General features: G+C 49.2%; 1 protein-coding gene across 6 annotated transcripts in view; it reads left to right on the top strand.

Moving 5' to 3' along the window:
- OTOF (otoferlin) overlaps positions 1–21912 on the top strand; it is a 123768-nt gene that overhangs the window by 76686 nt on the left and 25170 nt on the right. For all 6 annotated transcript variants that reach the window (XR_012579313.1, XM_074536346.1, XM_074536349.1 and 3 more), the window contains 12 exons: positions 3288–3408; positions 4435–4535; positions 5795–5885; positions 7418–7534; positions 9964–10116; positions 11329–11518; positions 14964–15088; positions 15589–15723; positions 16514–16675; positions 17578–17697; positions 19198–19359; positions 20592–20754. Coding sequence is in view for 5 of the 6 variants with exons in the window: in XM_074536346.1 (XP_074392447.1) it covers positions 3288–3408; positions 4435–4535; positions 5795–5885; positions 7418–7534; positions 9964–10116; positions 11329–11518; positions 14964–15088; positions 15589–15723; positions 16514–16675; positions 17578–17697; positions 19198–19359; positions 20592–20754 (1640 nt within the window). In the remaining variant the exon portion in view is untranslated. The remainder of the gene's footprint in view (positions 1–3287; positions 3409–4434; positions 4536–5794; positions 5886–7417; positions 7535–9963; positions 10117–11328; positions 11519–14963; positions 15089–15588; positions 15724–16513; positions 16676–17577; positions 17698–19197; positions 19360–20591; positions 20755–21912) is intronic.

Below are 21912 nucleotides of genomic sequence, written 5' to 3'. Positions count from 1 at the left end.
CCCAGCACAGATAAACCCCCTGGAATTCCTTCCCTTGTTTCCACCAATAGTCAGCACAGATCTCCCTGGAATTCCCTCCCTATTTCCATGAATATCCAGCACAGACTAATCCCCCTGGAATTCCCTCTCCATTTCAATCAATATCCAGCACAGATAAATCCCCCTAGAATTCCTTCCCTGTTTCCATGAATATCCAGCACTGAAAAATCCCCCTGGAATTCCCTCCCTGTTTCAATCAATATTCAGCACAGTTAAATCCCCTGGCATTCCCTCCCTTTTGTGTTTCCCTGAATATCCATCACAGAAAAGTCTCCCTCGTGTTCCCTCCCTGTTTCCATGAGTATCCAGCACAGACAAATCCCCCTGGAATTCCCTCTCCATTTCAATCAATATCCAGCACAGATAAATCCCCCTGGAATTCCCTCCCTGTTTCAATCAATATCCAGCGCAGTTAAATCCCCTGGCATTCCCTCCCTTTTGTGTTTCCCTGAATATCCATCACAGAAAAGTCTCCCTCGTGTTCCCTCCCTGTTTCCATGAATATCCAGCACAGACAAATCCCCCTGGAATTCCCTCCCTTGTTTCCAGGAATATCCAGCACAGATAAATCCCCCTGGAATTCCCTCCCTTGTTTCCATGAATATCCAGCACAGATAAATCCTCCTGGAATTCCCTCCTTTGTTTCCATCAATATCCAACACAGATAAATCCACTGGAATTCCTTCCCTTGCTTTAATCAATATCCAGCACAGATAAATCCCCCTGGAATTCCCTCCTCTGTTCCTCACCTCCTTCTCCAGCTGAATCCCAAGGGGAAAATAGAAGTTCCAATTTTTTTGGGGCCTCTCCCACTCTGTTTATCCAAAAATCTCCATCCTCTGGCAGCTGTCCCCCACCCTGCTCAAACACGGGGCTCTGCTGACATCTGGTGGGAACAGCCGGGAAGGGCTGGAGCTGGATGTGTCTCCTGGGGATCCCAGGAGCAGCAGGATTCCCTTTCCAGGTGCAGCAGAGCACAATTCCCCTTTCTAGGTGCTGGATCCTGGCTCACGGCCAGCATTCCAAAAGTGTGGATCACCCTTCCTTCGGCTGTTCCATGGACAGGTTGGGCAGGGCTTGGAGCAATTGGGAGGTTCCAGAATCCCAGGATGGTTTGGGTGGAAAGGGATCTTAAAGATTGTCCAGTTCCAGCCCCAACACATCCCACTGTCTCAGTATTACCTGGTCGGGTAATAATTAGCATAGACTCCATGATTACAGATTAATCTTTATTAAGAAACTCAATGCTTTTATAGACAGTTATGATACAGCTGGACCTGATTGGTCCTTCAATCTAAACACCATCACCATTGGCTAATTAGGAAACACCTTTTGGTAAACAAATCTCCATAACATATCCCACATATGCACAAACACCAGGTGCAGCAGGTTAAGATAAGAATTGTTTATCATTCTTTTCTCTGATCTTCTCACAGCCTTTCTTCATGTTTTCACACAGAACAATGCCTGGGAAAGTCATCTGTTGCTCTCTGTGGCCACAGAGCTGCTGCCACATCCCAGATTGCTCCAAACCCCATCCAAACTGGCCTTGGACACTGCGAGGATGGATGGGGCAGGTGCAGCAGTATTCCCCTTTCTCCCAGGATGGCCTTGGGAAAAACAGAGCCTCCATTCCATTAGTCTTTATTAAGAAACTCATTTCTTTTATAGACAGTTACAATGCACCCAGGCGATCCCAGGTGATTCCTTGTCCAAAGCTGGACTTGATTGGTCCTTTAATTAAAACACCATCACCAGTGGCTAATTAACTGGTGTTTACCCTTTGGTAAACATATCTCCATAAAATATTCCCTATGTTCACAAACACCAGGTGCAGCAGGTTAAGATAAGGATGGTTTATCAGTCTTTTCTCTGATCTTCTCATGGCCTTTCTTCATGTTTCCTCACAGAACAATGCCTGGGAAAGTCATCTGTTGCTCTCTGTGGCCACAGAGCTGCTGCCACACACCAGATTGCTCCAAACACTGTCCAACCCAGCCTTGGATGCTCCCAGGATGGATGGGGCAGCCCCTGGGCACTGCACCATCCATCCTGGCTTTGGGAATGGCTTTGGGAAAAATGGAGCCTCTGTTCCATTAATCTTTATTAAGAAACTCATTGTTTTTATAGACAGCTATGATACAGCTGGACTTGATTGGTCCTTCGATCTAAACACCATCACCATTGGCTTATTAATTCATTAATCTTTATTAAGAAACTCATTGCTTTTATAGAAATTATGGTACACCCAGGTGATCCCAGGTGATTCCTAGTCCAAAGCTGGACTTGATTTGTCCTTCAATCTAGACACCATCACCATTGGCTAATTAAGAAACCACCTTTTGGGAAACAAATCTCCATAACATATCCCACATATGCACAAACACCAGGTGCTGCAGGTTAAGATAAGAATTGTTTCTCATTCTTTTCTCTGATCTTCTCATAGATTTTTCTCACAACTATGCCTGGGAAATTTGTCTGCTGCTCTCTATGACCAGAGAGCTGCTGCCATATCCCAGATTGCTCCAAACCCCACCCAACCCAGCCTTGGACACTCCCAGGATGGATGGGGCAGCCCCTGGTCACTGCACCCATCCATCCTGGCTTTGGGAATGGCCCTGGGAAAAACAGAGCCTCCGTTCCATTAATCTTTATTTAGAAATTCAATGTTTTTATAGACAGTTATGATACACCCAGCTGATCCCAGGTGAGTCCTAGTCCAAAGCTGGACTTGATTTGTCCTTCAATCTAAACACCATCACCATTGGTTAATTAAGAAACCACGCTTTGGTAAACAAATCTCCATAACATATCCCACATATGCACAAACACCAGGTGCTGCAGGTTAAGATAAGAATTGTTTATCATCCTTTTCTCTAATCTTCTCACAGCCTTTTCCCAGAACCATGCCTGGGAAATTTGTCTGCTGCTCTCTATGACCAGAGAGCTGCTGCCACATCCCAGATTACTCCAAACCCCATCCAACCCGGCCTTGGACACTCCCAGTATAGATGGGGCAGCCCCATGGCACTGCACCCATCCATCCTGGGCCTGGAATTGGGAATGGCCTCGGGAAAAACTGAGCCTCTGCTCTTCAGGATGCAGCTGAGGCCGCCTCCTTCCCACTCTTGATCCCCCATATCTCCCTTCCCACCACTGCATTGCCTCCTGGCTGAGGGGTGGGACGGGGGCTGCTCCAGGCCAGGATTGGCACCTTCATGGAGTGTCTCTCCTGCCTCCTCTTGCAGGAATTACTTCTACCTGCCCTACCTGGAGAAGAAGCCCTGCATCTACATCCGGAGCTGGTGGCAGGACCAGCGGCGCCGGCTCTACAACGCCAACATCATGGACAAGATCGCGGACAAGCTGGTCAGGGGTGGACAGGGGTGGACAGGAAGGGGTGGAGGGACAAGGGGACACTGCTGGGACACGGGGCTGGCACCAGGCACAGCCACAGCCAGGGAAAAGCAAAGCAGGGGTAGACAGTGCTTGATAAGGCAAACATTCCCAGTGAGGAATCATCAAATTCCAGCAGCTCCTTGAGAATTCTGAGGGTCAGACCCAGATGTCCCCACAAAAGGGAGCAGGGGTGGGGAGGCTGTGTCACCTGGGCTGGAGGGGTGAAGCACTCATGTGGCAGAGCCAGAGAAGGGAAAGCTCCGGGGAGAGCTCAGAGCCCCTTCCAGAGCCTAAAGGAGCTCCAGGAGAGCTGGAGAGGGATTGGGGACAAACATGGAGGCACAGGATGCAGGGAATGGGTACAAACTGGGAAAGGGGAGATTTGGGCAAGATATTGGCATGGAATTCTTCCCTGTGAGGGTGGGGAGGCCAGGTGGTTCCCAGCTCAGCCCAGCCCAGGTAATCCCAGATGATCCCAGGTGATTCCCAGATCAAGTGATCCCAGGTGATGCCCAGCCCAGCTGATCTACAGTTGGTTCCCAGCCCAGGTAATCCCAGATGATCCCAGGTGATGCCCAGCCCAGGTCATCCCCAGGTGATCCCAGGTGATCCCAAGTGATTACCAGGTGATCCCAGGTATTTCCAGCCCAGCCCAGGTGATCCCAGGTGATGCCCAGCACAGCCCAGGTGATCCCAGGCGATCTCAGGTAGTTCCCAGCCCAGGTGATCCCAGGTGATCCCAAGTGATTCCCAGGCGATCCCAGGCATTTCCAGCCCAGCCCAGGTGATCCTAGATGAACCCAGGAAAACCCAGGTGATCACCAGTCCAGCTCTGGCGATCCCAGGTATTCCCAGCCCAGGTGCTCCCCAGATTGTTCCCAGCTCAGGTGATCCCAAATGATTCCCAGGTGATTCCCATCCCACCCAGATGACCCCAGGTGATCCCAGGCGGTTCCCAGCCCCCTGTCCCTCACACTGTCCCCGTTGGTGCCACAGGAAGAGGGCCTCAATGACGTACAGGAGATGATCAAGACGGAGAAGCCACACCCGGAGCGCCGGCTCCGCGGGGTCCTGGAGGAGCTCAGCAGTGGCTGCCTGTGAGTGACGCATGGGAAGGTGACACTGTGCAGGTCCCTGCTCCCAGGGGGACGTCACCTCACTATGCCCTGTCCTGGAGATGATAGGACAATGACATTCCCTGACACTGGCATCATGCTGGATCTTTTGGTGCTTCCATCTTGCACCCCAAACACCCAAAGCAGGGGGAGACACCTCAGTCCTGTGGCCCCCACAGGCTGGTGGCCTGAAAGGTGGCTGTGTTCATGTGGGGTTGGGCTCCTTCTCCAGGAACTGACAGAACCAGAGGACACAGCCTTGAGCTGCACCAAGGGAAATTTAGGCTGGATATTAGGAAAAAGTTCTTTACAGAAAGAGTAATAAAGTTCTGGAATGTTCTGCCCAGGGAAGTGCTGTAGTCCCCATCCCTGGGTGTGTTTAACAAAACCTCGGTGTGGCACTGGGTGCCAGGGTTGAGTTGAGGTGTTGGGAATGGGTTGGACTTGATGATCTTGAAGGTCTCTTTCAACCCAGTGATTCTGTGAATTGTGGAAATTCTGGGAATTTTGGGAATTTTTGGAATTCCTGGGGACCAAGGAGCTGGTGGAGTCCCCATCCCTGGGTGTGTTTAACAAAGCCTGGGTGTGGCACTGGGTGCCAGGGTTTAGTTGAGGTGTTGAGAATGGGTTGGACTTGATGATCTTGAAGGTCTCTTTCAACCCAGTAATTCTGTAAATTGTGGAAATTCTGGGAATTTTGGGAATTCCCTGAGACCGGGGAGGTGGTGGAGTCACTATCCCTGGATGTGTTTAGGAGAACCCTGGATGTGGCACTGCGTGCCAGGGTTTAGTTGTGGTGTTGGGGCTGCCTTGGACTTGATGGTCTTGGATGTCTCTTCCAACCCAGTAATTCTGTGAATTCTGGGAATTTTGGGTTTCATGGGGGAGGTGATGGAGTCACCATCCCTGGATGTGTTTAACAAAGCCTGGATGTGGCACTAGGTGCCAGGGTTTAGCGCAAGTGTTGGGGCTGGGTTGGACTCAATGATCTTGAAGGTCTCTTCCAACCTGTTGACTCTGTGAATTCTGTGAATTTTGGGAATTCTGGGTGACACCTGGTGACACCTGATGACACCGACTGTCCCTTCCTGACTCTGAGTCTGCAGTGCAAAACCAGCCTCTCATTCACAGTTTTGTGGGGATTGGCAGGAATTTGAGCATTCTGCAGGGATATGGCCACACTGGTGGGGTGGGAAGGGAACCTTGGGAAGGATTCCCATGGGAATCACCTTTTCCCACAGGCGATTCCTGACCTTGGCTGACAAGGACCAGCACCACTCATCCCGCACCAGGCTGGACCGGGAGAGGCTCAAATCCTGCATGAGGGAGCTGGTGAGCGAGATCCGATCCCTAAAGGAGCTCCAGTAGAGCTGGGAGGGATTGGGGACAAGGCATGGAGGGACAGGACACAGGGAATGGCAGAAAGATATTGGGAATTAGGAATTGTTCCCTGGCAGGGTGGGCAGGCCCTGGTATGGGTTGTTCAGAGAATTTTTGGGAAAAGCAGAGGAGGATTCCTGATCAGGGGCAGGAATTTTGTTCATGGACATGCTGGTTTCCAGTCCCTGTAGGTCAGGGGTTTGGGGTTTAATTCTGACCCCAAGGGCCACCTGGGTCTCAGGCAAGTCCCAGGTGTCACTTGGGACTCTGCTGGCTCCCCTACATCAGACGCTGAAAAGAAATTTGGGAGCACAGAGCTGGAAAGGTAAATTTGGGAACCCCACAGAGCAGAGCTGCTCCAGGGACAGTTTTCGGGTGATTTGGGGATCCCTTTCAGAAAAACAGAGCTGCTCCAGGGAAAGAGGTTTGTGGTGATTTTGGGAGCCCTACAGAGCAGAGCTGCCCCATAGACAGAGGTTTGGGGTGATTTTGGGAACCCCAAAAAGCACAGGTGCCCCAGGGACAGAGGTTTGGGGGTGATTTTGGGAACCCCAAAAAGCACAGGTGCCCCAGGGACAGAGGTTTGGGGGTGATTTTGGGAGCCCTTTAAGAGTGGACCTGCTCCAGGGACAGAGATTTAGGTGTGATTTTGGGAACCCCAAAAAATAGAGCTGCTCCAGGGGCAGATGTTTGAGGTGACTTTTGTAAACCCCAAAAAGCACAGCTGCCCTAGAGACAGAGATTTGGGGTGATTTTGGGAATCCTTTCAGAGCAGAACTGCCCCTGGGACAGAGATTTGGGGTGATTTTGGGAACCACACAAGGCAGAGCTGCTCCAGGGATGGAGGTCTGGGGTTGGTGGCCCTGCTCCTTGCCAAGGATGTTCAGGAGAACTTGACAAGGACTGGTGGCTTCTCCAGCTGGCATGGCCAAGGTCACCAACTCCAGTGGCCAGCTGCATCCTCAAGAGCCAGGAATTGTTAAATTCTCCATGTTCACATGGAAGCTCCAAGAGTCACGTGCTGGGTGATAGTGGGTGAGGCACCCTCCTATCACAATATGACACAAAATGAATGACACTTGCACTCTGATATGTCCAAGGCAAAAAAGGGGCAGCTTATTTCTGAACTCCAATATTTATAGAATTTCAAAAGTGGCCATGAATTGGAGGATGAAATTGCCACCTCTCCAACCACACTGGTCAAACCAACAGTCCATCAACTCTCTCCTCCTCCAGAAAGGAATGAAAACAAATAATTATTTACATGAAAAATGTGTGAGAAAGTCCATTACAAAAATGTAAACATCGAAAGGCTTAGAAGAATTTTAGAAGAACAGGGCAACATTTTCTTTAAGCCACCCCAAAATTCTCCAAGCTCAGGTGACACCTTTATGGGTTTCTGAAGATGTCCACCCTGATGTGGTGGGATTGAGGTGCCTTTTCTCGGTCCAAGCTGTGTCCTGATGTCCCGGCTGTGTCCACAGGAGAACATGGCCCAGCAGGCCACGACCCTGCGCTCCCAGGTCAAGAGGAACACCATGAAGGACAAGCTGAAGCTGGTGCAGAACTTCCTGCAGAAGCTGCGGTTCCTGGCAGACGAGGTGGGTCCCTCACAGGCAGAGGTGGGTCTGGCTGGGGCAGCTTGTGGAGATAGAAATCTGGGATGGGATGGAATGGATGGATGATATGGAATGGATGATATGGAATGGAGGGAGGGAGGGAGGGAGGGAGGGAGGGATGGATGGATGGATAGATGGATGGATAGATGGATGGATAGATGGATGGATGGATGGATGGATGGCTCCATGGATGGATGGATGGATGGATGGATGGCTCCATGGAGGGATGATGGATGGCTCCATGGATGGCTCCATGGATGGATGGATGGATAGAGACCTCCAAGATCAGGAGAAGTGCCTCTGCAAGGAGCCATTCCAAGTCCATGAGCTGCCCCATGATCCCTGTGCACTCATGGGTGGGAACAAACTGATGTAAAAGAAATTTAAGAGTTTCCCAGGCAGGGACAGAGCTGGGTCTTCCCACAGCAGAGCTGGAGATGTTTCAGCCAGTCCCAGCTGTGAAGGGATCCTGTGAATCCCTGGGAAATCAGGAATTGGAAGCTGACACATTAAATTCCAGACTGGTTTAGGTGGGAAGGGATTTGAAATTCCATCCAGATCCAACCTCAGCACCTTCCACTGTCCCAGGGTGCTCCAAGCCCCAGTGTCCTACCTGGCCTTGGACACTGCCAGGGATCCAGGGGCAACCACAGCTTCTCTGGGAATTCCAGCCCTGCCTCTCCCCACCCTGCCAGGGAACAATCCCTAGCTCCCAAGATCCAATCCAGTCCTCCCCTCTGGCAGTGGGAGCCATTCCCTGGCTCCTGTCCCTCCATCCCTTGTCTCCAGTCCCTCCCCAGCTCTCCTGGAGCCCTTTAGACTTCAGAATGTTCCCATGACATTTTTCCAGTTTAGGACTGGCTCACAGGGAGTTCTTGTCCCTCCCTGGAGCTGCAGCTGTTCCACCTCCTGCTTCCAATTCCCATGGAAAACTCCCAGTTCCATCCCTGGTTTCAGCCAGGCATTTCTTGGTCCTGACCCAGCCCAGATGTGAGGAGTGAGGGGCCCAGTCCAGACTGGGAACCTCTTCCCTACAAAGGGATGAGGAACGGCCGCTGCCCTCCCCTCCCTAAGTCCACCAGGAGGAGAGAACAAAAACCTTCAGTCTTTTATGCCCAATTTATATATTTTTAAACTTATAACCAACATAAATTATTGGCATAAATAACACGAGACTCTATTGAAACTCTAGATATTAAGAATTTCAAACTTTCTGTGCTGAAAGGCGCAAACCCACAAGAGAACACTGCATTTAACCCAAGGCTGTAAAGAAGGTTTCCAAAATAAATTGTTAGCACTGAGATTACAGGTGTGTAGTCGGATAGAAGTGTGTGATATCACAAGGTGGAAAACTTCGAGTTTGGGATTTTAGAATATAATAATAAATATAAAGCAAAATGGAGGTTTTAAGAGGAAAACAAATTGTTCTTCTTTACCTTTTTCTTCCTTATTCTTCATGAGTTTAAGTGGTATTTTGTAATTAAACAGAAAAGTCCACATTACAGACTTTGTGTGATCAGTTATTAGATTAAAAGAGAAAATAATTTAGGTATCATTTCTTAATTATATAGTTTAACCTTATAAGACCTTATAACAAAAAATAGTTAGCCATTTTATACCTTTCTAATAAAAAACTACAGAGCTCATAGCTGTGAAACTATAACATTAATAAAAAAACAACAAACACCTAAATCTAAACACAAACTATCATCTCTAGTACCTTCAGTCCCAACCACAAGACTCCATTTTATTCATGCCAAAAAAAATCGGAAAAAGCGAATTCATTATTCACATAACTCATTTTTATACAGTTTTACAGACCTCGATTGTGAGTCCAATTTTTTAGGAGCTTTTTTTGCCAATTACTTTATTGGTTAGTAAAAGATATTTTACTTGTCCATCAAATCTCTTAATTTATTGAAATTATTATTCTTAAATTATTATTCTTAAATTATTTACATATTTTCTTCACCGATTTTCATGGGATAGATTTAATGTTTATGCAGGTGCCACCAGGAATTTGTTGCTGTTGGAATCTTGTTTTTCGCCCAGGAATTGATTGTTATGTTAACAAACTTTCACACCAGGATTGTTTTCACATGGGAACTTGCAAAGTGCCAGCTTGACAAAGTTAGATCTAACAAAGCCAGTCTGATTTTATGAGGCCTTTCTTTTATAATTTTTCTACCTTACAGCGACAGTAAATCCCAGTTCTTTTCCTGATGGGCTTAGCTCTGAGCAGTTTTTTTGGAGTGGGAATCTCCAAACAATTCCAGTGCCCCCATTGTGGCTACAGACAAATCCACCTTCCATGGAATCTGTTGGATTTGCCTCCAGCAGCTCTCCAGCCCCACCAGTGCCTCAGTGGTTGGAGCTGGGGCACTGATGGGGCTCTCCTGTGGCATTCCCAGCCCCAGCACACGATTCCCGACGTTTTCATCTGGATGATGAGCAACAACAAGCGCATCGCCTACGCCCGCATCCCTTCCAAGGACATCCTGTACTCCATCGTGGACGAGGAGATGGGCAAGGACTGCGCCAAAGTGAAGACGGTTTTCCTCAAGGTGAGGATTCCACTGGCCCAAGGGAGCTGCAGCCAAGAGGAGGGAATTTGGGAGATGAGGATGAGAGTGTTGTATCCATTTTTTATGGGGTTTGAATACTGGAGAAATGTGATCCATACTCTGCTGGTCGGGGTGGAAATCGGCTCCTAGGGAGGGTGAGGCACTGACCTTACCCAGTTCTGGTAAGTGGGAAATGTTTGGAAAGAGGGAGGTGTTTGATCCAGCTGGAAATTCAGAGAATTTCTGGCTTAGTGTCATGGTTTGAAAAGAAGGATGTCTGCTAAGGAAGGCAAGAGCCTCCCCTGAAAATAGAGAGTGCTAACCCCCTCCCTCTGAATTATTGTAATTTTGAAATTAAAGGGCTCTCAGGCAAAGATATGGGAGCCGGAATAACAATTCTTTATTAAGGTAGAAAATAAAATAAAATAAAATAAAATAAAATAAAATAAAATAAAATAAAATAAAATAAAATAAAATAAAATAAAATAAAATAATACAAAACAACACTGACAGAGTCAGAATAGGCCCTGACCCCCTGTGTACCAGGGTGGTGGCACAGTCCCATTCCACGGTGGCTCAGCTGTGGTTCTGCTGCAGCAGGGATCCTGCACAAGGGGGGAGTTTTCCTCTGCAGCTCCAGGGCTGCTGGAGATGGGCCTGGGCTCCTTCTGGGAATGCAGGGGAGAAGAAAGCTGCTCCTCTGGGAATGCAGCAGGCAAAGGCTGCTGTGATGTTCCAAAAGTCAGATTGTATCCAGGTAGGAATGCTTGGCTCCTCCCCCTGGGTGGAGCATCTCCCAATAGGGTGATGGAATTTTATCAGCCATGCAGGGACACTCACTGGCCCATTAACAGAAGATAATGAATAATGAATGGCCCATGAACAGAAGAGACCTCCTGGAGGGAGGACTGGTTGTGGAAGTGATAATGAAAACTGCCCAATGAACAGAGGATAACTGCCCTGTCTCTGACAGATGGAAAATAGAATACACACCCCCAGCCACACCTTGCATTTCCAACCTAAGAAACTCTAGAAAATGAAACCAGAGTGGGAAGAGGACAATGCCTGAGCCAGAGCAGTGTCACGATCCCAAAGGATCCTTGGGTTTAAGGAACAGCAGCACAATGCCCCAAAGAGGTTGGGTGTTCCAAGAGGGGTCTGTCTGTCCATATTCCCGATATCCATGTGAACTCTTCCATTCCCTGTGCTCAGCTCCCCGGGAAGAGGGGCTTTGGCCCTGCTGGCTGGACAGTCCAGGCCAAGATGGAGATCTACCTGTGGCTGGGCCTCAACAAGCAGCGCAAGGACTTCCTGAGTGGCCTCCCCTGTGGATTCGAGGAGAAGAAAACCCCCCGAGGACAAAACCTGCCCTCCTTCCCACCCATCAGCCTCCTGTACACCAGTAAGGAGTTCCCATGGGATGGGGCATGGAGGGGGTGGGAGGGAGCCTGGCTGGACACCCCCTGCTCCAAGGGCTTCCAGGAGCTAAGGGAGACATCATTCCAGTTGTGCCATGAGAGATGGGGGTGGGAATTGTGCCCCCTCATATCAATCCTGTTCAGAGTTTGCATTGTGCACACAACAAGCAGGATGCCAAGGAAATTCCATATCCATTTGGGATTCATGCTTTGATTCGAGATCCTTCAGCCATAAGCAAATCCAGGCTCCTGAGACTTGCCTTGGATGGGCTCTGTCCTGGTTTAGGACAAAGCTAGGAGGGAACCTCCAAAGGGGCTTCCTCTAGAAAGCAGATTTAAGTGGCCCCTCCCCCATTCAGTTCAGGAAAATATTTCCTTGGAAAAAAGTGGAAAAAAAAATTTATTTAACAGGCAAAGCATTAACCAGCACACAAAGAATGAACAATATCAAACAATAAAACTGCTCCAAAAGAGATGACAGACTCAGAAAGTCCCTCTGTGGGCTGTAGCTCAGCTCACTCAGTCTCTTATCAGTCCCTCTGGCACTGCAAATACCACGGACCAGGCCCAGCCCAGTGGGCCGCTGGTGGAGCTGCTGGTGCTCCTCTGGGTGTTCAGTCCAGAGCAGGTTTAAACAGCTCCAAAGAAAAGAAAAAACCACAGTCCAGGGAACTTTGCCTCAACTAGCTGAAAACTAACTAAAGGCAAAGGAGAGCTCTGTCCTGCTGTCTGTCCACCCGCAGACAGCACAGTCCAGGAGCAGGAATGTGGAGGAGTGAGCGCAGTGTCTGAAAACAAATTGAACACTTCTTCTTCCCCACCTTGGCCTTCAGAACCAATCTTAAAGGTGCAAAAAATATTTCTGGGCTAAACAGATGAATGGGGATACTGAATCATTAAAACCAAAAATCACGGACAAAGACTCTCTAATTAGTCAAAGGTAGAAAGTGGTGTGTTTATTACGCTGGCGGGCAGTAAGGAGGTTGTCCCCAAAATGCGTGATCGCACCCCACAAGGATTTTTGCATTCTATTGATTTCCCAAATGAATACATATGCACAACCCCAGCACCCCCCATCGCCACTTTGTATTAAGATGAGGTTATTAGTCCTTCACGAGTGTGCAGTTCTTCTCTTGAATTGGGTCAATGGTCTAGAATTGTGTCAGTGGTCCCAGGGATGAAGTCAGCAAGGTCTTCGTCAAGTCTCTGTGACCCTCTGGCACAATTCAAACTCCCCTGCTTCATGATGGATTGACACAGAGTCCAGGGGCTGGGCATTATTCTACTGATTTCAGTAGAGTAAGAGCCGAAATGAGGGATGTGGGACTCCAGGCAGCTGTTCAAAATGGAGTCTATTACATCCAAGATGTTACAGCAGTCCAGGGTTGTGGTGGCAGAGCCTGCGCCCACAGCTGTCAGCTCCAGCTGCAGGCTGGCCTGGAGACCCACATCCCTCATTCAGGCTCTTGCTAATGGTGCCTCACCTTGGGTGCCACTGTAAAAGCTTAAATGAGAGATGCAGGACTCCAGGCAGCTCTTCAAAATGCAGTTTATTGTATCCAAGGCATTACAGCAGTCCAGGGTCGCAGGTGGCAGAGCCTGTGCCCACAGCTGTCAGCTCCAGCTGCAGACAGGCCTGCAGAAACACATCCCTCATTCAGGCTCTTACTAATAGTGCCCCACGTTGGGCGCCACAGTAAGAGCCAGAATGAGGGATGCAGGACTTCAGGCAGCTCTTCAAAATGGAATTTATGGTATCCAAGATGTTACAGCAGTCCAGGTTGTGGGTGGCAGAGTCTGTGCATGCAGCTGTCAGCTCCAGCTGCAGGCAGTCCTGCAGAAACACATCCCTCATTCAGGCTCTTACTAATGGCACCTCACATTGGGCGCCACTGTAAAAGCTTAAATGAGGGATGTGGGACTCCAGGCAACTCTCCAAAATGCAGTTTATTTTATCCAAGTGTCACAGCAGTCCAGGGTCATGGGTGACAGAGCCTGTGCCCACAGCTGTCAGCTCCAGCTGCAGACAGGCCTGGAGACCCACATCCCTCATTCAGGCTCTTACTAATGGTGCCTCACCTTGGGTGCCACTGTAAAAGCTTAAATGAGAGATGCAGGACTCCAGGCAGCTCTTCAAAATGCAGTTTATTGTATCCAAGGCATTACAGCAGTCCAGGGTCGCAGGTGGCAGAGCCTGTGCCCACAGCTGTCAGCTCCAGCTGCAGACAGGCCTGCAGAAACACATCCCTCATTCAGGCTCTTACTAATAGTGCCCCACGTTGGGCGCCACAGTAAGAGCCAGAATGAGGGATGCAGGACTTCAGGCAGCTCTTCAAAATGGAATTTATGGTATCCAAGATGTTACAGCAGTCCAGGTTGTGGGTGGCAGAGTCTGTGCATGCAGCTGTCAGCTCCAGCTGCAGCAGGCCTGGAGACTCGCATTCCTCATTCAGACTCTTGCTAATGATGCCCCACGTTGGGCGCCACTGTAAGAGCCAGAATGAGGGATGTGGGACTCCAGGCAGCTCTCCAAAATACAGTTTATTGTATCCAAGATGTCACAGCAGTCCAGGGTCGTGGGTGGCAGAGCCTGTGCCTACAGATGTCAGCTCCAGCTGCAGACAGGCCTGGAAACCCTTAGTTTAGGTTACAATGCATTATATACCTTAATTTTGGTTACAATGCATTATATACTTTTCTTTGCTGAGCATCTTAATACAGTAGAACAAATCTATACCTTAACTTTTACCTATAGCCTATCATAACTACTATAATTACGATATTCATGTCACTGTTCTCCAACCATTAAAAGTTAGTACATTACAGTTTAAGCTAGAAGTTGTTTTTCAGTGTTTTTGCAGTGGAAAATTCTGGGACCTTTTTTCTACATTGACAATCTTGTTTGCCTGTGCTATTTTTCCGCTTGGTAAAAACATCTTGTTTGAGATGGGTTTATCCTTTGCTCTAAGCCATAAAAACCCTTCTAACTCTCACACCCTTTGGCTCCTTGGTTATCCAGTAAGACAGGCTCAGCAATTCTTTTCTTCTAGATCAAAACTTGCTTCCATCTCTATTACTTCTTCAGATTCTACAGGTTCAAAAAATCCTTCTGCTAAGCATGCATATCTGTGAGACTTTCTTGTCATATTTTCATCCTTCCCAACACAGTATGTTCCCATAATGATTCACTCGCTCCACTTCCTTCTACAAACGAGCTCATGATATAACAATTAGCTTTAGCTTAAGCATCTAATAATCATTAACCTATCGTTGGTGCATCTAACTTCAATATGAACTAGTTCTAACCCTCAGCTAAAATCTTAACCCTTTAAAGTTATGATTCAACACGAGCATCTATATATGGACAGGATCCCAGAGGCCATCCCATCCCATCCCATCCCATCCCATCCCACTCCCTCTCTCTTCCAGAGAAACAGGTGTTCCAGCTGCGAGCCCACATGTACCAAGCCAGGAGTTTGTTCGCAGCCGACAGCAGCGGCCTCTCGGATCCCTTCGCTCGGGTCTTCTTCATCTCCCAGAGCCAGTGCACCGAGGTGAACATTCCTGGCATTCCTGGGGGTGTGGGGATGGCTGGCTCTGCAAGTTCCCGTGGCACAGATCCCATCAGTGAGGATCAGGCTGGTCCTGGGCTCCTGTGGTGGGAGGAGCCCAGCAGCTCTGGAACTGGGCACTGCTGGTTTCCAGGAGATCTCTCCCCAGGAGCGCATTCCCAATTTATGTCCCACATCCTGGTGGCTGCAATTCCCCACGATTCTCTATGATTCCTTGTGTTTCCCAGTGATTTCCTGCCAGTTTAGGCAGAACTGGGTCATATTAAAGTGATTTTTTAGTCTTCCCTTCCCAGTCCGAGGGTTGCCAAGCTTTAGGAAGCCTGGGAATAACCCAGCTCTGCTCATCTGCGATTGGATTTTCTTCCTCAGAAGAATCCCTGGGTGATTCCCAATCCAAAAAACACACAGCAACCCCACCTGCCACCCTTTCCCAGGATCCTGGTCCATTCCTGGAGCAGTAGGAATCTCTCCCATTTCCCCAGGTTCTCAATGAGACCCTGTGCCCGACCTGGGACCAGCTCCTGGTGTTCGACAACGTGGAGCTGTACGGGGAAGCTCACGAGATGCGGGATGACCCTCCCATCATCGTCATCGAGATCTACGATCAGGACACTGTGGTGAGAAAATCCCAGGGAATTGTGCGTGGTTTGGATGCCAGGATCTCTCCAGATTTGGAGGCAGAGGATTTGGGGAGTTTTTCCCTGATCCATGGAGAATGCTCCTTCCAAATCTCCCACGGAGCCTCTACTGCTCATGAATCTTAGATGAATCTTGTTTTTGGAGAGGGAAGAAAGAGGCTGTAGCCAAGGAGGGTTTCCATTTGGGAAAAGTGCTCGTCCCTGGTCTCCTTGCTGTCCCAACATTCAGCTGTCCCAAACCTCCTTCAAGGAGTCAGGACTGAAAGTTTTCCCTGAGCTTTGGCATCCCAAGGCCAGAGTATTGATCCCATTCCTGTTTCGACCACAATGGAGAGAATTGCAGGGTTAATTTGGAATTTTTGTGCTGGATCCCCAATCCCAAGTGCCCTGGAGGAGAACCACAGGGCAAATTTTGGAATTTTCATGCTGGATCCCCAAACCCAAGTGCTCCTGGGGAGATTCACAGGGCTGATTTTGGAATTCCCATGTTGGATTCCCAACCCCAAGTGCTTTTGGGGAGAACCATGGGGCTCAATTTGGAATTCCCATGTTGGATCCCCAACTCCAAGTGATCCTGAGGAGAACCACAGAGCTAATCTTGGAATTCTCATGTTGGACCCCCAACCCCAAGTGCTCCTGGAGAGAACCATGGGGCTACTTTTGGAATTCTCATGTTGGATTCCGAACCTCAAATTCTCCTGGAGAGAACCACAGGGCTAAATTTAGAATTCCCATGTTGGAACCTCAACCCCAATGGTTCTTTCCCTAGGGAAAAGCCGACTTCATGGGCCGGACATTTGCCAAGCCAGTGGTGAAGATGTCAGATGAGGAGTACTGCCCGCCACGCTTCCCACCGCAGCTGGAATATTACCAGATCTACCGCGGCAACGCCACAGCCGGGGACCTGCTGGCTGCCTTCGAGCTGCTCCAGGTACCAGTGGGACAAAGGGATGGGAAAGAATGGATGTAGGGTTGGAAGGGAGAGGGGTTAACTTACAGAGAATTGGGTAACTGAATAACCAGGAAAAACTGCCCCCCTATTCGCCTGGTCATTGGTCTGCTGGACCCTTGTATTTCCCCTTGGATGATCAACCACTTGTTGCTCATCAGAGACATCTGGAAAGGTCCAAGGCCAGGTGGGATGGGGCTTGGAGCCACCTGGAAAGGTGGCATGGACTTTAAAGACCATTGAATTCCAACCGCATGGCAGGGGGCAGTACCAGAGTTAAATTCTTCCACTTTTGTGCCTCGTGTTCCATCCACTGAAATGCTTTTCCCACCTCCTTTTCTGCCAGGGCAGGTGCTCATCCAAGCCCTTTCCTTCTAGTTTTCCTTGGACTGAGGGAATAGCTCACCTGTGATATTTGTTCTTTACTGAGCCCTGGGCTGGAAATGGGACCTTAAACCTGCTCTGGGTTGAGCTCTAGGACCACATCTCCATTTCCTCACACACAGCCCTGCAGATGCAATTCCAGGGTGGAACAGCCCTGGGATGGGCTGCATTGGTGGGCTGAGAAATTTGGATTGCTCTGGGGACTGTTCTGTGTGGAACTCCCACCACCTTCTGCTCCTGTGATTTCCTCTTCCCAAAGCTCCTGCCCTGGGCTCTCAGCCCTCTGAGACACCCCAGATCCAACAACTGGGACCAGATGATCCAGCTGAGACATGGCCAAACTCCCTCTGGAATCAGTGGCAGGGTTTGGAATGAGCTGATATTTGAGGTCCCTTCCAACACAAACCAATCTCTGATTCCACAATTCTTTGAGAAGGACCAAAAACTGCTTCCCAGCAGCTCAGAGGAGCAGATCCTAACCTGTGATCCATCTCTTCCAGATCGGCCCTGGGGGTAAATCAGACCTGCCCCCCATCGACGGCCCCACGGACATGGACCGAGGTCCCATCCTGCCGGTGCCGCTGGGAATTCGGCCAGTGCTGAGCAGATACAGAGTGGAGGTAACCAATGTCCATGTGGAGCATTGTGGAGCAGGATAACATCTCCAAGGGTGTTGGAAGGGTAGAAGGGAACTGGGAGTCAAGGATCTGTCCATGGTGGCTGTTCTGGGAACCAGGCTGCAGCATCCCTAAAAAATCCAGGAAACTCAGGGAATTGGATCATTCCTTGCTGTCAAACCTGGGCTAGACAGTGAGTGAGCAGCACCTGGGCTGAGATGCAGCTCAGGGAATGTTAGAGATGGACATGGAGCTGGATCATCTGCTCCCAAAGTAATCCCATAGCTCAGGTGTTCTCCGTCCCATCAACCTCAGGCGACAAGGATGGGAAGACCCTTGTGTATCCATGGATATCTAAAAGAGAATTTTGTATCCAAAATAGTGTGGGCACATCCCCTGTGCTGGCACTGCTGGGGCACCTCCAGTGCTGGGGGCAGCTCTGGGCCCCTCCTGCCAGGAGAGACCTGGAGGGGCTGGAGCGTGTCCAGGGAAGGGAATGGAGCTGGGATGGGAATGGAGCCCCAGGAGGGGCTGAGGGAGCTGGGAAGGGAATGGAGCCCTAGGAGGGGCTGAGGGAGCTGGGAAGGGGCTCAGCCTGGAGAAAAGGAGGCTCAGGGGGGACCTTGTGGCTCTGCACAAATCCCTGACAGGAGGGGACAGCCAGGGAACAGGGACAGGACAAGGGGAAATGGCCTCAGGCTGGGCCAGGGCAGGTTGGACATCAGGAGGGATTTCTGCATGGAAAGGGTGGTCAGGTCTTGGCAGGGGCAGCCCAGGGAAGGTTTGGAGTGCAAGTGCCCATCCCTAGAGGTGTCCAAGGAAGGCCTGGATGTGGCACTCAGTGTTCTGGGCTGGGGACAAGGTGGGGACAGGTCACAGATTGGACTCAATGGTCCTGGAGGGCTTTTCCAAGTGTTTCCATGATTCTGTGATGTGTCCCTTGGAGATCCTGGTGGCCATCCATGACCCAGGCAATGCCCACAGAGGTGTTCAGGGCACATCTCAGCCCTGGGTGAAAGTGTCTCTGCTCAGGTGAGGTGCCACTGACCAGGTCTCCAGATAGATTTTGGCCCTGGTTTTCCGCACGTTTGCATCACAATAAATGTTTCTCACAATTTGAATACAGCCATGGGGTATAAGGAGTTGCGGAAATCTCAGTTTTGGGGAATTCTGGATGGTGGCAGTCTGTTATCCCAGATAGGGATAGGGAAGTTTCCTCCATGACACTGATCCCATAGGGACAAAGTGATGGCAGTGCTGGATCCAGAGCCACCACAGATGGATAGAGCTGGGTTCCCAGGGGCAGGAAAAGGCCAGAAAAGGAGAAAAGCCAAGGGCAGCAGGCTGGAGACTTTGGGCTGCAGGGTGTCAGGAGGAGACACCTCAGGGATCCACCACTGCCCTGTGATGACATCAGCAGTGGGATCCCTTTCCATGGAGAACCAGTTCCCAGGGATCATCCCTCTCACATTCACATGCTCCCTCCTCCTCCTCGTGCCCTAGATCTTGTTCTGGGGCCTCAGGGACCTGAAGAGAGTGAACCTGGCCCAGGTGGACCGACCCCGTGTGGACATCGAGTGTGCTGGGAAGGGCGTCCAGTCTGCCCTGATCCAGAACTACAAGAAAAACCCCAACTTCAGCACTTTGGTCAAGTGGTTCGAGGTGGTGAGTGTGGCCCTTCCCTCTGATCCCTCAGCTGGAACCCAGAATTTCTGGAGCCCACCATGGCTCCAAGCCCTTTACTCCAGTTTTCCCAAAACAATAGAGCACACGGACACCATTCCTTCACCTGAGAGCTCCCAAGCCACATATTTCTGGAGCAGCTCAGGGCTTCTTCCTTCAGCATGATCCCAGTTCTGGTCCCTACTGCCCTTCCCAGCATGATCCCATTCCTAATCTCTACTGCCCTTCCCAGCATGATCCCATTCCTAATCCTAACTGCCCAGCAAGATTCCATTCCTAATGCCTACTCCCCAGTATGATCCCATTCCTAATCTCTACTGTTTTTCCCAGCATGATCCCATTCCTAATCCCTACTGCCCTTCCCAGCAGGATCCCATTCCTGATTCCTATTGCCCTTCCCAGTATGATCCCATTCCCAATCCCCTTTTTCCTTCTGAGCATGACCCCATTCCTAATCTCTACTGTTTTTCCCAGTCTGATCCCATTCCTAATCCCTACTCCCCAGTATGATCCCATTCCTAATCTCTACTGTTTTTCCCAGTGTGATCCCATTCCTGATCCTGACCATTCTTCCCACTCTGATCCCATTCCTAATCCCTACTATTTTTCCCAGTGTGATCCCATTCCTGATCCTGACCATTCTTCTCACTCTGATCCCATTCCTAATCCCTACTGCCTTTTCCAGCAGGATTCCATTCCTAACCCCTTCTCCCCAGCATGATCCCATTCCTAATCCATACTCCCCAATACAATCCCATTCCTAACCCCTACTGCCCTTCCCAGCACAATCCCATTCCTAATCCCTACTCCCTTCCCAATATGATCCCATTCCTAATCCCTACTCCCCAGCACAATCCCATTCCTAATCCCTACTCCCTTCCCACTCTGATCCCATTCCTAATCCCTACTGCCCTTCCCAGTACGGTCCCATTCCTAATCCCTACTCCCCAGCACAATCCCATTCCTAATCCCTACTCCCTCCCCAATATGATCCCATCCCTAACCCCTACTGCCCTTCCCAGCACGATCCCATTCCTAATCCCTACTCCCCAGCACAATCCCATTCCTAATCCCTACTCCCTTCCCAATATGATCCCATTCCTAACCCCTACTCCCCTTCCCAGCACAATCCCATTCCCAATCCCACCTGCCTTTCCCAACCCCCAAACCACGCACTCCCATTCCCTGATGACCGTCCCTGTCCTGCTCTCCAGGATCTCCCTGAGAACGAGCTGCTGCACCCGCCCCTGAACATCCGCGTGGTGGACTGCCGCGCCTTCGGGCGCTACACCCTGGTGGGCTCCCACACCGTCAGCTCCCTCCGCAAGTTCATCTACCGCCCGCCCGACAAGAAAGCCCAGCAGTGGAACATGGCAGGTACCAGGATTGGGACACAGGGACCTGGTCTGGGATGTCCACGGGGAGAAGAGGGAGGTGGGATGGGCTGTGAGACCATGAGATGGTTGGCTTACCTGCAGAATTTCTGGTTTTGGATCCAGAACTCTAAGAAAACCCTAACTGGTCTGGGTCATCCGTGGGGAAAAGAGGGAGGTGGGATGGGCTGTGAGACCATGAGATGGTTGGCTAACCCACAGAAATTCTGGTTTTGGGTCCAGAACTCCAAGAAAACCCCAACTTCAGCAGTTTTGTGGTTCCAAGTGGTGTGAGGACGGCCCTAAAATTTTTTGTGGTAAAAGTGAAAAACAAATAGGATTTTTAGTCTTTTGATTCTCAAATTATTGTTTATTTTTCTCTAATTAAAAATTCTATACACTATTTATATATACACTATATATCTATATATCTACCTATATGGATATATCTATCTATGCACTATATATTTATATACACTATTTACATCTTAGACTTAGCATATTAAAAAAAACCACTAAAATTTACAAAACACACAAATTTAAAGTCTTTAAAAACTATTTTATTTAACTTATTCTTAAAACGTACTTTATTTCTACTTTTCTACCAATGACTAATTATTTGTTTACCTACATATCTACATTCTGATTCTTTCTAACCAATCACTTTATACTCCCAATGCTATAAGAAAACAGAATAAATTAAAAATGCAAAGGAGATCAAACAAGACCCAAAATCCTTCACCTTAGCTCCTACCCACCTCCATACTAAAAATCCAAAACTCTGTTTCTTATCTTACAATAAACTATCCATTTTACACACTTACAAATTCCTACTATCTATTTTACACACTCATAAATTTCAATTCATCCCAAAGTCTTAGAAACTTTCTCCATAAACAAAGATTAAAAGCAGTGTTCTCCTAAAAATCAAAACTTCTAAAAATAAACAAAAATATGTTGCCTATACCCTAAGCTCCAACAAGGTTCACTTCCAACATCTCTGCATCTTCAGAGTTTAAGTCCCCAGATGTTCCTCAGGAATGGGACAGGATTTGGCCACACTCATAATTCATGCTCCCCTTCCCAATATGATCCCATTCCTAATCCCTTCCACTCTTTCCAGTCTGATCCCATTCCTAATCCCTACTGCCCTTTCCAGCAG

This window comes from Zonotrichia albicollis, chromosome 3 (assembly GCF_047830755.1).
Source record: "Zonotrichia albicollis isolate bZonAlb1 chromosome 3, bZonAlb1.hap1, whole genome shotgun sequence".
NCBI lineage: Eukaryota > Metazoa > Chordata > Aves > Passeriformes > Passerellidae > Zonotrichia > Zonotrichia albicollis.
Note: the sequence above shows the minus strand (reverse complement) of the source record. Positions and strands in the feature narration are given on the sequence as shown.